Raw genomic sequence first — 13,883 nt, 5'->3', positions numbered from 1 at the left:
TGTATTAGAATTTAGGCATTAAAATGAGCACTGATCTTCAAAGTATTCTCTGATTCTAATGCCGCTAGTTCACATGGAACCACTAGTAGGACCAGTTTTGAAACATCCCACAGGGCTAATTGTTAAGGCATAGGAGAGACTCAGTCTCATTATCCTGTGTTCACACATATGGTGTTTGTTGATCAAGAAAAAAGGTATGATCCCACTTGAGCACCCACATTATTCTCCACCCATGGCCCTCCATGACAATTGTCTGCTTCCAAAGCTGAAATGCACTGTCCTCTGCTGATAGTTGTTCTCCACTCTAAAGTCCCCTAAAGTTGGCTCTAGGAGGGCAGGACCCAGCACCCAGACCTGCCCCTGGCATTTAGCCAACACTCAGTGAATACTTGAGATGAATAAATGAACATTAGAATAGAAGGCAGATCTTTGGCTCCATTGAAGGTATAGAAAATTCTCTATACTTAGCTTTCCATTGAATTGCTACCTGTGATTATTCTGGAAGAATTCTAAGCCACAGCAGCATTATTTTTTCAAGGACATTATCTCTCAGTATGATCACTCTGAAAGGGATTTGCATATCTAAATTCTCATGTTGCTGTTTGGTTAAACCCATTTCTTTATTGTCATCTCTGTCATTTCAACTCCAAGACAAAGTGGGCGGTATTAGAGAACAGGATACCTGGATGGACAAGTCCAGAGGCAAACAAGCAAATAAAAACAGCTGAGAAACCAGCTGTTTACCAGAAACTCTCAGCAAATGTGAAAAGTTGGCAAATCTAACCACAAACACTACGTGTAAGATTGATATCAGAACCAAACAACATTCTGCGGCTACAAAAAAATTTTCAGACCATTTCCAGCCTGTCACAGAATGATTCAGTCAATCTGGGAAAGATACTGAGGCTGCATGGCTATGAATGATGTTCTTAAAAGTGAGAGTCTTGGAGCTATTAATTGAATACATGTCAACTAATTCGATACGGCACTAACTAAAGTGCTGAAAATGTTCTATCCAGCCGTGACCATTTTCAATAGCATTAAGTGAGCTGATCTTACAATACACAGCACTGGCATCCCATTCCAAACCTTATTGCCTAAGAGTATGCATGGGATGTTCACCCTCCTGCCCAGCAAATGGAAATGAAAATCTATCTAGATTACCATTGTCTGTACGATGAGCAGCTAAGCCAGCATGGAAATTCAATTGATCATTCATTCTACAGGTATTTATTAGGAGATCACCATATGCAGCTCTCTGCCAGCTGCTGGAAGAAATGAGATAAGGAGCCCAAAGAGTGTTAAGACACAGTGCCTGACCCTCACAAAGCTTACAACATGTTAGGAAAAGGAGTGAAACATTAATATGGGATTAAGTGAAGGGAAGGGTGATTTTATGACAGAAGCAATCAGTCCAAGAAAAAGCAGGAGGAAGAAAGGGAAGTGAAAGTGCGTTGGGATGCTCAGGGGAAAGATGCATAAAGGAGTGACACTTGACTTGAACGGTTCTGTAAATTTCATTTTTCTTTCTTTCTTCTTCCTCTTCTTTTTTTTTAATACATTAATTTTCTTTCAAAAAAACACACAATTAGATAGACTGAAGGTTGGGGGAGGGTGGAGGACAGGGATTCTAGTGTAAGCTGGAGGGCAGCTCTGTTGCACCTGTCAATCTTGTTTATGCTGATGCAAGAATTCTTTCTCAACCAGGGCTATTCATAATAGCAATGACGAGTGTGTCTACTTTTCACTTGGGTATTTTCTTTGAAACTTCCCTGTCCTTGATGAAAGTAAGTAATGGTTGAAGGGGATTGTATATTTAGAAATAACTTCCACCACCTACCTTCTTTATTTAGGGATGTCACTTTCTATCCTAAATTGATTTGCTTTCTAGGCATGTAGAGCAAATACATACGTGACAGTTTATGTACCTGGGCACATGACTGCATGTGGCCATGACCTTGTTTCACTTCTGCAAATGTCAGGAAAAAAATGCTACTAATTTCAGGATGACTTTCTTGGTCATCTGACCTTGCTCTTTCATCATATCGTGTTCTGGTAAGGAAAAGGGTTTTTGTTGATTGGTAGACTGGTTGGTTGGTTGATTTTAACTTACAGAAAGCCACTTTCGCATTTAAGCATACAAATATAATATGATTTTCAGATTAAGGGTCAGGCGCAGGCTTTGTTTAAACTTTTGACAGTTTGCCTTCTGGGATTACATCATCTGCTCTGTTGGTTGAGCCTTACAGCCTGGTCCAAGCACCTTTCCAAATTTGGAAACAGAGGTGTATGCCATCAGCCTTGTAAAGGAGAATGTTGTAATAACTTCAGCCAGGATGTCCAAACCTCCTTGAACCCATCTCATGGAAGGAGTTCTAGGAGTTTGCACTGTTTGCATTCCATATGCAAATAACCTTCAGACTGTGGCCCATGTGGCCAGGATTAGCATTCATGTTACTATTCACGGAGCCACTGAAGGTCAAGGACAAAGTAAGTATACTAACACTATGTGTTCATTTATGAGAGTTGTAAATTCAAGTTAGCTGAGGAAAAGTGGTCCAATGTACTGAAAAAAAAAGTATTTTACTAATATATAGAAGACAAAAATATCATAGGAATTAGTTAATGAAATATGACATAGTAAGAACAAAGAGATACTTAACATGCTTTTGAGTGGTGTCCAGAAAAAAAGAGAAAGGTCTTATTGTAGTCAAGAAATAATGGGTTATTCCAGAATCTAAACTATGTTACTCAGTGCACAAATAAAAAATAAATTTTTTAAATGATGATACAAACATACAAAGCAAAATTGTCAGGTCTACCTCTGTGAAAACTTTCTTCTATAGAAGACTAATGCTCCTTTACTTAAGACAAATGGTCAGTAGTGACAATGACTTCCTCCATGGGGAGACAAAGGAATTAGTATTTCATGGATCCATGAAAAAGTATATGATAAAGGTTATTCATTTTCTAAAACGGGACTACCTCCATATAAAGTGAAAATAGAATAATAGGACAGAAACAAATGTTTCCAATTCAATAAGGAATAACGTGACGTTTGCTTAAGATTATATTGTCCCTCTATATAAATCATTATATAAATCTCCATGAACACAAATGTTACAAAATGAGATGCTAGTTTTCAAAATTACTAGTGAAACCTGGAACCGTTTACACAGTAACATGAAAACATTAAATTAAAAAAAAAAATCTGGGTAATTAAGATAATTTTCCAAATTGGTGTAATCCCAAGAAGACCAGACACCTCTTTCCCTTCACATGCACATGGGAACTTGGAAACTACAAATAAATTTGCTGGCATCTCAACAACTGCTTGTGATATTTTTATCATTGTTGTTTTTCTTTTAAAAATGAAATGAAAACTGATCAAAGCACCATTCGTCCTTATGCTGATTGGGTTATGCAGATAAGATGCAAAGGAAGAACCCTAATACACACTGATGAAAGATAATGCAGAGGGATTCTATGGGGCCTCCATGGCAATGAGCTCTCTCTGCTTCTAACTTTGGTGAATTCAGCCTCACTTTCCCTCCCTCCAACTCACCTTTTGCTGGTGAAGTTCCGGCCTGCTTCTCTTTATTTGGTTCTGTGTGGAAAGTACAAACACATTTTTAAAAGTATCTTAAAGAAAGCATTTTATTGTGGGATGAGCAACAGGGTGGAGGTGGGGAGAGAGGAAATTAGTAACAGAACAGAGCACAAATGATGCTATATGCTCCTTTATTATGCTACACGTGAATTACAAATTGGGGAATTATAATGTAGAGTCACGTTAAACTTAATAAAAGTAGTTAACAAATCTGATCATTTTGGGGAAAAGTATACATGGAAACACGTAACAGATTTTGTTAAAATAGCTTAGCTATGCTGGGAACATATTATAACATGCTGGTATGGAAATAGTATAAAATATAGATCACTTCATTTTAGATCCCAACAAGGGACAACTTCTTTTTTGTTTTAACTCATTCTTTTTTTTTTCATGTATTTATTTTTTTATTTTTGGCTGCGTTGGGTCTTCATTGCTGCACATGGGCTTTTCTCTAGTTGCGGAGAGCGGGGGCTACTTTTCTTTGGGTGCGCAGGCTTCTCATTGCGGTGGCTTCTCTTGTTGCGGTGCGTGGGCTCTAGGTGCACGGGCTTCAGTAGTTGTGGCTCACTAGCTCTAGAGTGCAGGCTCAGCAGTTGTGGTGCACGGGCTTAGTTGCTCTGCGGCATGTGGGATCTTCCCGGACCGGGGCTCGAACCCGTGTGCCCTGCATTGGCAGGCAGATTCTTAACCACTGCGCCACCAGGGAAACCGTGACATCTGAATCTTAATGAATTAATATGGATAATTTTAGCAGACTTTGGAAGAAGACTTGTTTTAGGAACAGGAGGTCAGTATTGTATAATGAATATGAAACGTGGCGTAACAAGGGAAACTTTATAGTGGCCCAATGACAGCTGCTGATGTGAAGAGCAGAAGGGAAAGGTTATGTCGGTAATGGCCTGCAGGGTCTCAGTGACCTCAGTGCTGGCAAAAAATAAATCTGTATGTGCAAGGAGAAAACACACCAAAGAAGTTCCTAAGAAGAATGTCACACATCTTACATGGGTTTGAAAGAAAACTAAACTGGAACTTGTCCCTGTTTGAACGAACATGGCACTGAGCCTGTTTCATTTATTTTAACACACAGCAGTACTCTTCTTTACTATGGAAGCATTTTGAGTGTGTGAATCTAGTATTCTTAGCTGGACGGAGGGGATTCCTCTGAGCAGTTAGATTTCTCAAACCGCCCTCCCGAAAATAATCTCTAAAGCAGAAGAGCGTCATATCCTCTTATAAATTTCCATGCAAAAATACCAGCAACTGAAGCCTTATTCAATTCCTGTTTTCACCCAGGCTGGACTGGTCTATGGTGACCTCCTAGCCCTTGGCTTCACACCACATTGTCAATTCAACTAACCTGCATTAAGTCACATACCGCCTTGTGAGGTTCTTACGGTGGTGTCTGATGTTTCAATATTGTGTTTGTATCTTACTTAATTGTTCTCTGTGCTGTATTTCATTTCCTACTTGGCTGCAAGCAAACTGAATACAGGGAAATATTTCCTACTTAGAATTCCTCGACTACATCTGGTAGAGTACGTTTGCATCTAGCTATCAATTAGTATTTGATAGGTAGCTCTGTATCCTTCTGAAGGGTTAGAGTAGAGGTGTACACATGGTAAATAGCCTGTGAATAATACTTGAATGGATGCCAGTTTCTCATCTTGTTTAGGAGGAAGAGTGACGAGAGAGAGCACTTTGGTGCCTTCGTGGAAAATGCATGTAATTTTGGTTGCCCCCACCCAGGGGGCTGAGCAGACAAATGGTTCTGGAGATTCCACTTGGGCTTGCCATTCTTTTTTTAAATTTCTGGCTGCATTGGGTCTTCATTGCAGCATGCAGGCTTTTTCTAGTTGCGGCGAGCAGGGGCTGCTCTTCATTGCGGTGCATGGGCTTCTCATTGCGGTGGCTTCTCTTGTTGTGGAGCACAGGCTCTAGGCATGCAGGCTTCAGTAGGTGCATCACACGGGCTCAGTAGTTGCGGCACATGGACCCTAGAGCACGTGGGCTTCAGTATTTGTGGCACGCGGGCTCAGTAGTTGTGGCATGCGGGCTCAGTAGTTGTGGCGCACGGGCTTAGTTGCTCCGTGGCATGTGGGATCTTCCTGGACCAGGGCTCAAACCCGTGTCCCCTGCATTGGCAGGCAGATTCTTAACCACTGCACCACCAGGGAAGTCCTGGGCTTGCCATTCTTCTAATCCTGTTCTCCTCCTTAGGTGTTGGTGGATATAAAAGCAGGCTTTACCTGTCATGTTGCTGGGCACTACCTCTACCTGCCAAGGAATTCACTGGAACTCTTTATTGCTTGCTTTTCTGTTGCCCCCTGCTGGACAACAGGGTACAAGGACTGGAGAAGTTGTCGCTGATGTTCAGCCTTGGAGGCCACCAAACCTTCCTGGAAACTCCCCTAGGAGGTGCTTGATGGTGACATAGTTCAAGTAAGGAAAGGGCCGCTCATCTTCCAGGACTGAGGTAGGATCACCCCACTCTCACAAGAAAGATGTGGGCTTTGTTTGCCTTTAGTTATGTATGAAGAATCACTGTGAATCCTTCAGCCCCTTGGAGACTCAGCCTCCACAATGCTAAAGCATGGGCGTAACAACAACTTTGGCATAACTTCAAAGGTCTTATAAGTATATGACGTGCCATCCAAGTCAGATTAACATAAGAAAGTTATATAAACACAAGGTATGGTTATTATTACAAACCTATAAGAACTGTGGTCATCCAACTTCTCCATGGGGAGTTGGGTTAAAGTTCACAGCCTCAATGGAGGCCAACTCGTGCTGGGATGGATGTTCCGTATTTGCGGCCCAAACATATAAGGCCATGTTTTTACTCACCTTCCCGGGGTGGAGCTGGTGCTGGGGCCAGCACTTCATTTTCTGGAAATGTAAAGAGTAATGGAAGTGTTAGTCTCATTTATCCTGAGAAAAGATATTTTCCACAGCCCCAGGCTCTGTTCATCTCCAGGCAGCCATCTTCTCTGGACTGACGAGAAGAAAAGCATCAACTCAAGACACGCTGCCTTTTGGTGTATGGTGTGAGGTGAGGATCTAAATGTGGTTTGAAGATATGTGGACTTCCAGGAGGGGCAGAGTTTAGTGACGGACAGAGCGCAGGTAAAATGGGCGTGCAGACGTCCTTCCACTTAGTTATCCCCTCCGGCAGCAGGCGGGGCATTTAATACATTGAGCCTGTTTCCCTTCTCTGGAAAAATGGACACAACACCTGTCTCATATGCATAGGGTTGCTGTGAGGACGAAATGAGACACAGCGAGTACCAAGCACGTCCCTTAGAGCCTAAGGTGCTCTGTAAATGAGACCCCACTTTCCCCAGAGTGCAAGGACAGTGCAGCATCTCTGACACCATCCTGCCCTCATGAGACATACTTTCTGAATGACGATGAGACCAAAGTCCTCTGGCTTTGCAGCATTTCCTTTTATTACAAAGCAAATCACTGTTCAGAACCACTATGCTGTTCTGTGAAACAGAATCAACCCCCTTCACAGTCACAGTCATTTCTGGAAGTTTGTATGCCTGCAGCAGATTTTCGCCTACACTTATGCAAAGGTTTCATAGCTCTGGTTTTGAGGTTTTTATCCTAGGCTTTGGATATCCAGGATTATAGAGCAGTCTGGTGGTAAAGTCTGTTAAAGAAACTTTTTTTAAAGAATATACTATGTCCAAGTAGCTAAAGGCATATCCTATGACCAACAGGCATAGAAGTTCCCCTGCTGAATCCCCATGGATGCCCAGAACAGGGACTTAGTGATGGGTATGTGAGCCAGCTGCTACTACTCCAGGGCAGGAAGAGGCAGTTATTCAAGGTGATCTTTTTTTGTGTGTGTGTGGTACGCGGGCCTCTCACTGTTGTGGCCTCTCCCGCCGCGGAGCACAGGCTCTGGACGCGCAGGCTCAGCGGCCATGGCTCACGGGCCCAGCCGCTCCGCGGCATGTGGGATCTTCCCGGACCGGGGCACGAACCCGTGTCCCCTGTATCGGCAGGCAGACTCTCAACCACTGCGCCACCAGGGAAGCCCTGAAGGTGATCTTTTTAAAAATATTTTCTGTTTGATAAGTAAATACCAAAGAAAAGTTTTTGTAGTATAGACACACTGTGGGATCCCAGGAGTTTTATCTTTGTCCAGATCTAGGATTTTCCACATTTCTTCCACAAGTGGCTCTTTCCAAACAACGAGGACAATACCTCACAACAAGTAGTTTGGCCTGAGAGTGGTCACTGCGCAGGCCAAGTGCCCCGCTTTAGTCTAGGCAGGCTGGGAGGAGACAGAAGCAGGAGTAGCCTGCACTGCAGCAGCAATCAGGGGAGGAGTGATGCAGGGCTGCCAGGAAACGGCAATGTCTTCTTTCATCACTAAATTTTTGTGCTGGGTACAAATTCCAATTTATTGTTTAAAAATACATGATTACCGTATTTTCACTCAGATGATCATAAACAAGTATTTACGATTTAGTAATGAGCGGGGGGGATCTAACCAAAGGAGAAAAGACGTATCACCTAACAGACAGGCAGAAGATAATGTGGTCAATGTGATGTGGTTTGAAGATACGGTGATAGCACAAGTGTCCCGGACATGGCACACCAGAAACACTTTCGTTTCTTTGCCACGTCATGAAAGGATCTTTCCTGCCAGTGTCAAGCAGGAGACGAAACCCTCTGTCAAAGCATTTTATTTTCAGAGATTTGAGTGCAGCAATGGAAATCTCATACTGAGCTCTTGGCTTTGGGTGAGCTGGGGCTCCACACAGGTATCAGAATACCGAGAGCAAGGAGCCTATTTCTTTGACACTCTATCTTTTGGACTTGGCCACTGTCATCCAATGTCCATGGACATCTTCCTGGTTCCCTTTAAGACAAGTTTCTCTGCCTTCCAGTCTCTTCTCCCACAGCTGCAGGCTTACTTATGCCACCACTGTGTTTCATCCTGTTATTCTACCCAAGAGAGTCCCTGTTACCTACTAGGTTAGGTCCACACTCTCCAGGTTAAGGGTCAAAGCCATTGTTGACAGGCACCTCCTGCCTCTCCCTCTTCTTAGTGACCCCAGTGGCTCCTGTTCTAGCGTTGGTTTCTCTGTTCACCTTCTGACCTTCCTGCCACTGAGAAGAGTGGTGATCTTCTCCCCAACAGACCTTCTGTTTTTCCTCTACATGTGATTGTGTCAGACAGATCTAGGTTCAAATCCTGACACTACGCCTTACGAGTTGTGTAACTGGGAACAACTCCTTAATCTCTGTCAATCTTGGTGTCCTCATCTGTGAAATAAGGATAACAAGATAAATGACCTCTTAGGGTGCTAATCCTATGTAAAAATGCATAGCACAGTTCCTGGCGTGTAGGATAGAGCTCTATAATTTACAGCAATAACTATTACCATTATGAGTCTTTGGCAATCTTGGTCTGTCTTTTTGACATTTCTCTTAAGACTCTCAGAGCTGATTATTCCATTCTGTTCCTGTCCTTTATCCTGGAGGCATTCTGGGCCACCTCATGATACACTATTTATTTCCTAATTATTTTAAAAGTATTTTCCAGTTGTCTCCATATATTTGTGTTTCTCGTCCCTCCCAACTAAACAAAAACACAGATCTTTCATTCCTTTCCTGTCTCCCTGGTACTTCCTCTCACTGCTGAAACCATATTAAATGCAAAATGAATTGATAGAAAAGAATTACGAAGGGTTTCTTTGGTGTCTGTGTGTGAGCTATCAAATTGGCTATTCTTCCCCAGCATCTTTGGAAACAAAGGCTCATTTTGTAAGGGAAGCTGAGGTTGCTTAAAATCCTGTTTGGGGAAAAAAAAGGCCAAGGGTGAATTCTAATCAAATGAAGAAAAGAGAACCTTGCTGGACACTGAAACTGTAAAAGTGCCCTGAATGTGAATTCTTCATTTCCATGGTGTCTATAGCCCTAGTGTTCTATGTAACAAATCAGACCAAAATGAGAAGTTAAAGGGCTTAGTTCCACTTCCAGCAAATCCGCAGAACATCCATCGTTAACAGCCAACTGTATCAGACAGTCAGAACTACAGAAACACGATAGGGTATTAATGCTGCTACATTTTCAGGAGAGCTGCGACAAATACAAGTAGGCAAGTGCCTGCCTGCCTGGTGAAGAGGCAGAGCCACAACTTCTCCTGCTTAAAATCATAGACTCCCCATTATTTGACAGTCAGTGAAGGAATAAATAAATAACAACCGTGTATGGGCACCCACTGCACGCACGACCTAGTGTGTATTAGTTCTTACAATCCTTACGACGCTATGCAGTCAGTACTATCACTATCCCCACTTTGCAGATGGGAACGGAGGCCCTGTGGGGTCCCACCGCCCATGAAGGGTGGAACCAGGTCGGTTAGAGTCAGCACCTGGCCTCTGCAGGTTGGGGCTGCATTTCCCTTCTCAGCTGCTCACCCTTGTGGAGGCAGAAGTGGGCTGATGGGCTTTTCAGAGATTTTCCTGCATTTTTCCCTGCTGAATCGATCGGTCTGATTGTCATGGCCACAGAGTCTCATTTGGATGTTGCCCTATGGAATGGGGAGTGGAATATGCCTCAATTTCCTCATCTATGTAATAGAAATAATAGCAAAGCCTATCTCGAGGTTTGCTGGCAGGAATGAAGGAGTTCCTGCAGGGGCAGGGAATGTGGTAAACATCATATGTGCTTTCTCTCTCTTTTCATGGTTCTTATCATTATGATCATGAGTTTACTGTGACATAACCTGGGAGAATGACACTCAGGTCTTTCCTCACATGCTACCTGCTGGGATTTGCCTTATTGCTAGGTCTGTGGGCTGCATCACGTTAGAACATGTTTGGAACTGGGGTCGGGGCTGAGGAAGCATCTGGGAAATGAACAGAGGAGGGAGGCCCCTCACTCTCCTACTGTAAAATGGTAATAATTATTATTTTGATGAGTTCTACATGCATTATAGAGTTTGGGCAGTATAAATACATTGATCAATCAATCAGTCCTGGTGGGACAGAAAGGATAAGAAGATGAACTCTCAATAGACTTCAAGGCAGCTGAGCCAAAGAATTCCAGCTGTTCTAAATCTGGAGAGACGGGGGACCAGGTGTGGTGAAGGCCAAGCAGCACACGACTTAGACTGAAAATGAACCACTGTGGGTAAGTCTCAGGGCCTTGAGCTATTCCCCACTTTTGCCTTAAAATAACTGTTTATGCATCTCTCTCACTCATGTTTGTCTCTGACAGGCTCTGTCATGCCCAGCTTTGCTCACGCCTCTAAGAATCATCTGCATGTTCCCCAAATCCATGAGCTGCCTCAATAACAATAATTCATTCACAACAATTTCCAGTGTACCCCACTGAATAGGGACCAGAATTCATCGAGCCTCATTATGAATTTAACAAGGGTGGGGTTTATAAAGTTGGCTAAGATGAGATGCTTGTGTTTAAGAATCTCACAGGTAGGTCCAGTGGCTAAGGTTCCGGGCTCCCAAGGAAGAGGGCTGGGGTTCCATCCCTGGTCAGGGAGCTGGATCTCACATGCCGCAACTAAGAGTCCACACGCGACACCAAAGATCCTGCGTGCCACAACTAAGACCCGGTGCGGCCAAATAAATAAATATTAAAAAAAAATAAAAAAGACTCTCGGGTAAATTAACTGCCTTTTTCTATCAGTTTAGTTACCAAGCCAGGTGGTTTTCTCTCTCAAAACATTCGAGACTCAGCACCTCCACAGCCCCTCTTGTGCTTCTGAAGCTGCTATGGGGAGACGAATCATCTAGGGATTTGGTCCAGTGCAGGTTCCGACTCTGGGGGTCTGCGGCGGGCTTCCAGATTCTGCATTTTTAACAGGCTCCCTGGTGATGCTGATGCTGGGGGTCCACGACCCACACTTTGAATAAGTGCTCAGACTGAGCCTTCCATGTCATCAAATCCTCTCCCATTCCAAATATGACACCGTTCACAGTACTTGGGAACTCCTCTTCTCTCTTTGATCACAAGCTTCTTGAGGACAAGGCCTGTCTCCTCCTCCTTTTCAAATTCTGCACAGCAGGTGCTCTGTAAATATAGTTGACTGGCAGGCCGTTCCTACCCGCACGAAAGCCCCTTCTGCCCGCTGCCAAGAAATCAAGAACCGTCCCCTGGCACTCCGAGGGCAGCTTTTTTTGTCTGCCTTCCCCACAGGGAATACTATGTCTCCCATTCGTGACCCTCCTGCTGGCTGACCGCTCCCAGGCACTCACCCAACCCCATCATTTAGATTTCTTCTTATTGTCAGCACGCCTTCTATTTGGGGAGAGCAATTAGGACTAGAGTTTTGGCCCTCAAAACACCACTTGCCTTTCTAAGCATTCTCCTTTTTCAAAATCTGGGCTTCATGTCTTAGCAAAAACCCTCAGCCAACCATGCCAACTCCACTGTTACCTAGTTTCGCCATGTTGTAAGTGTCAAAAAGCACAAGGCCTTGGGAAGCTCTCTAAAGCTTGAGATTCTGAGCTAACAGGTATCTCTTGAGGTGGGGTCCTGCTATACTCCTGCTTATTCAAAAACCAAAGGGCTGGGCTTCCCTGGTGGCGCAGTGGTTGAGAGCCCGCCTGCCGATGCAGGGGACACGGGTTCGTGCCCCGGTCCGGGAAGATCCCACACGCCGCGGAGCGGCTAGGTCCGTGATCCATGGCCGCTGAGCCTGCGCGTCCGGAGCCTGTGCTCCGCAACGGGAGAGGCCACAGCAGTGAGAGGCCCGCGTACCGCAAAAAAAAAAAAACAAAAAACAAAGGGCAAATTCCATGGGACTTTTCTGCCAGGTGAATAAAGTTAGCTTCTTGTCCCCCTCATCCGTCCTCACCCATTGTCACTGTTGGAAAACAAACAGGATGGACTCAAGAAGCAGGGTTATATAAGTTATTGTTTTTAAACTTTTTATGGATGATAATAATAAAAAAAAAGAAACCAGGATACTTTGAAAAATTAAGCCCAAGGAAATATTTTCATGGACAACATAAAAATTAACCAGAGTCTTAATCAGCAACTAAAGCTAACTCCTTCCTACTTCAGCAAGGGCGGCTGTGCTTTGATCCTTTCTAATTCGCAGATATAGACTTTCTTTCCCTCTGCAATGCTGACATGCTTTCAAAGGGCTTGATCTATTTATGGTGGATTTTTCCTATGACCACCTACTGTAAAAAGCACAGGTATGCCACCAATGGCAGGCCTGCACAGTGAGTGCCAGGGCATTCTAACTGACGGGCACTGGTGGCCGCTATTAAATAGACAGCCCATAAGTGGACTTCGTGCTTTGCTGAAAGACCAGGAACCCGGTCACTCCATAAATGGTTGGCTCCCTCCAATGCAGTCCACTTCTATTTTCCATAATCAAGTGTTCCATGATCAGTAAATTTAAGGGGAAAATTTTAATTTTTTTATTTTATTGTTTTTTATAATTAACAATTTTTTAAATTAATTAATTAATTTTTGGCTGCATTGGGTCTTCGTTGCTGCATGCGGGCTTTCTCTAGTTGTAGCGAGTGGGAGCTACTCTTCCTTGCAGTGCGCGGGCTTCTCATTGCGGTGGCTTCTCTTGTTGTGGAGCACGGGCTCTAGGCACGCGGGCTTCAATAGTTGTGGCACATGGGCTCAGTAGTTGTGGCTCACGGGCTCTAGAGCACAGGCTCAGTAGTTGTGGCGCACGGGCTTAGATGCTCCGCGGCATGTGGGATCTTCCTGGACCAGGGCTGGAAGCTGTGTTCCCTGCATTGGCAGGTGGATTCTTAACCACTGCACCACCAGGGAAGTCCCAAAGGGAAAAAAATTTTTAATTTTAGGAGGCATTAACCTGCCTCTCCCTCTGTGTCTGTACACTGAAATGATATGATTAACCCAGTTCTCTCCTTCCCATGGGCTCACTTGCTCAAATAATATGTTGTTTGACTTAAAATTATTTTATGGGCCCTCATGTGCAATTCAGTTTAGCCATTAAATAGCATGGAGAGCATAATTACATCATATGAATATGTTATACAGGCATAGAAAAGAACATAATAACAGTTGTTATGATTGAGTGGTAGGATTATACGTCTTTGTGTATATGTGTGTGTGGGGCTTTCTTTTGTCACTTTTTTTGGGATAAAACAAATACTATAACTATCCTTTGGTAATCTGGGGTACAGGAGAAAATTATATGTTATTACTAATTATTATTTCTTATTCTCAAGTTCTTGGTTTGAAATAAAACATGTGAATGCTTTATGTATTATGAAATCATGGTGAATAAGGTTTT

General features: G+C 43.5%; 1 protein-coding gene across 13 annotated transcripts in view; it reads right to left on the bottom strand.

Annotated features, from left to right (window-relative positions):
- MYBPC1 (myosin binding protein C1) overlaps positions 1-13,883 on the bottom strand; it is a 93,965-nt gene that overhangs the window by 70,036 nt on the left and 10,046 nt on the right. For 10 of the 13 annotated variants that reach the window (XM_067697698.1, XM_067697708.1, XM_067697699.1 and 7 more), the window contains exons 2-3: positions 6,458-6,499; positions 3,566-3,607 (exon numbers count right to left, since the gene is read on the bottom strand). The exons of the other annotated variants lie outside the window; for them this stretch is intronic. In XM_067697698.1, coding sequence (XP_067553799.1) covers positions 3,566-3,607; positions 6,458-6,499 — 84 coding nt within the window. The remainder of the gene's footprint in view (positions 1-3,565; positions 3,608-6,457; positions 6,500-13,883) is intronic. 13 annotated transcript variants of the gene reach the window in all.

This window comes from Pseudorca crassidens, chromosome 11, assembly GCF_039906515.1.
Source record: "Pseudorca crassidens isolate mPseCra1 chromosome 11, mPseCra1.hap1, whole genome shotgun sequence".
Taxonomy (NCBI): Eukaryota; Metazoa; Chordata; class Mammalia; order Artiodactyla; family Delphinidae; genus Pseudorca; species Pseudorca crassidens.
Note: the sequence above shows the minus strand (reverse complement) of the source record. Positions and strands in the feature narration are given on the sequence as shown.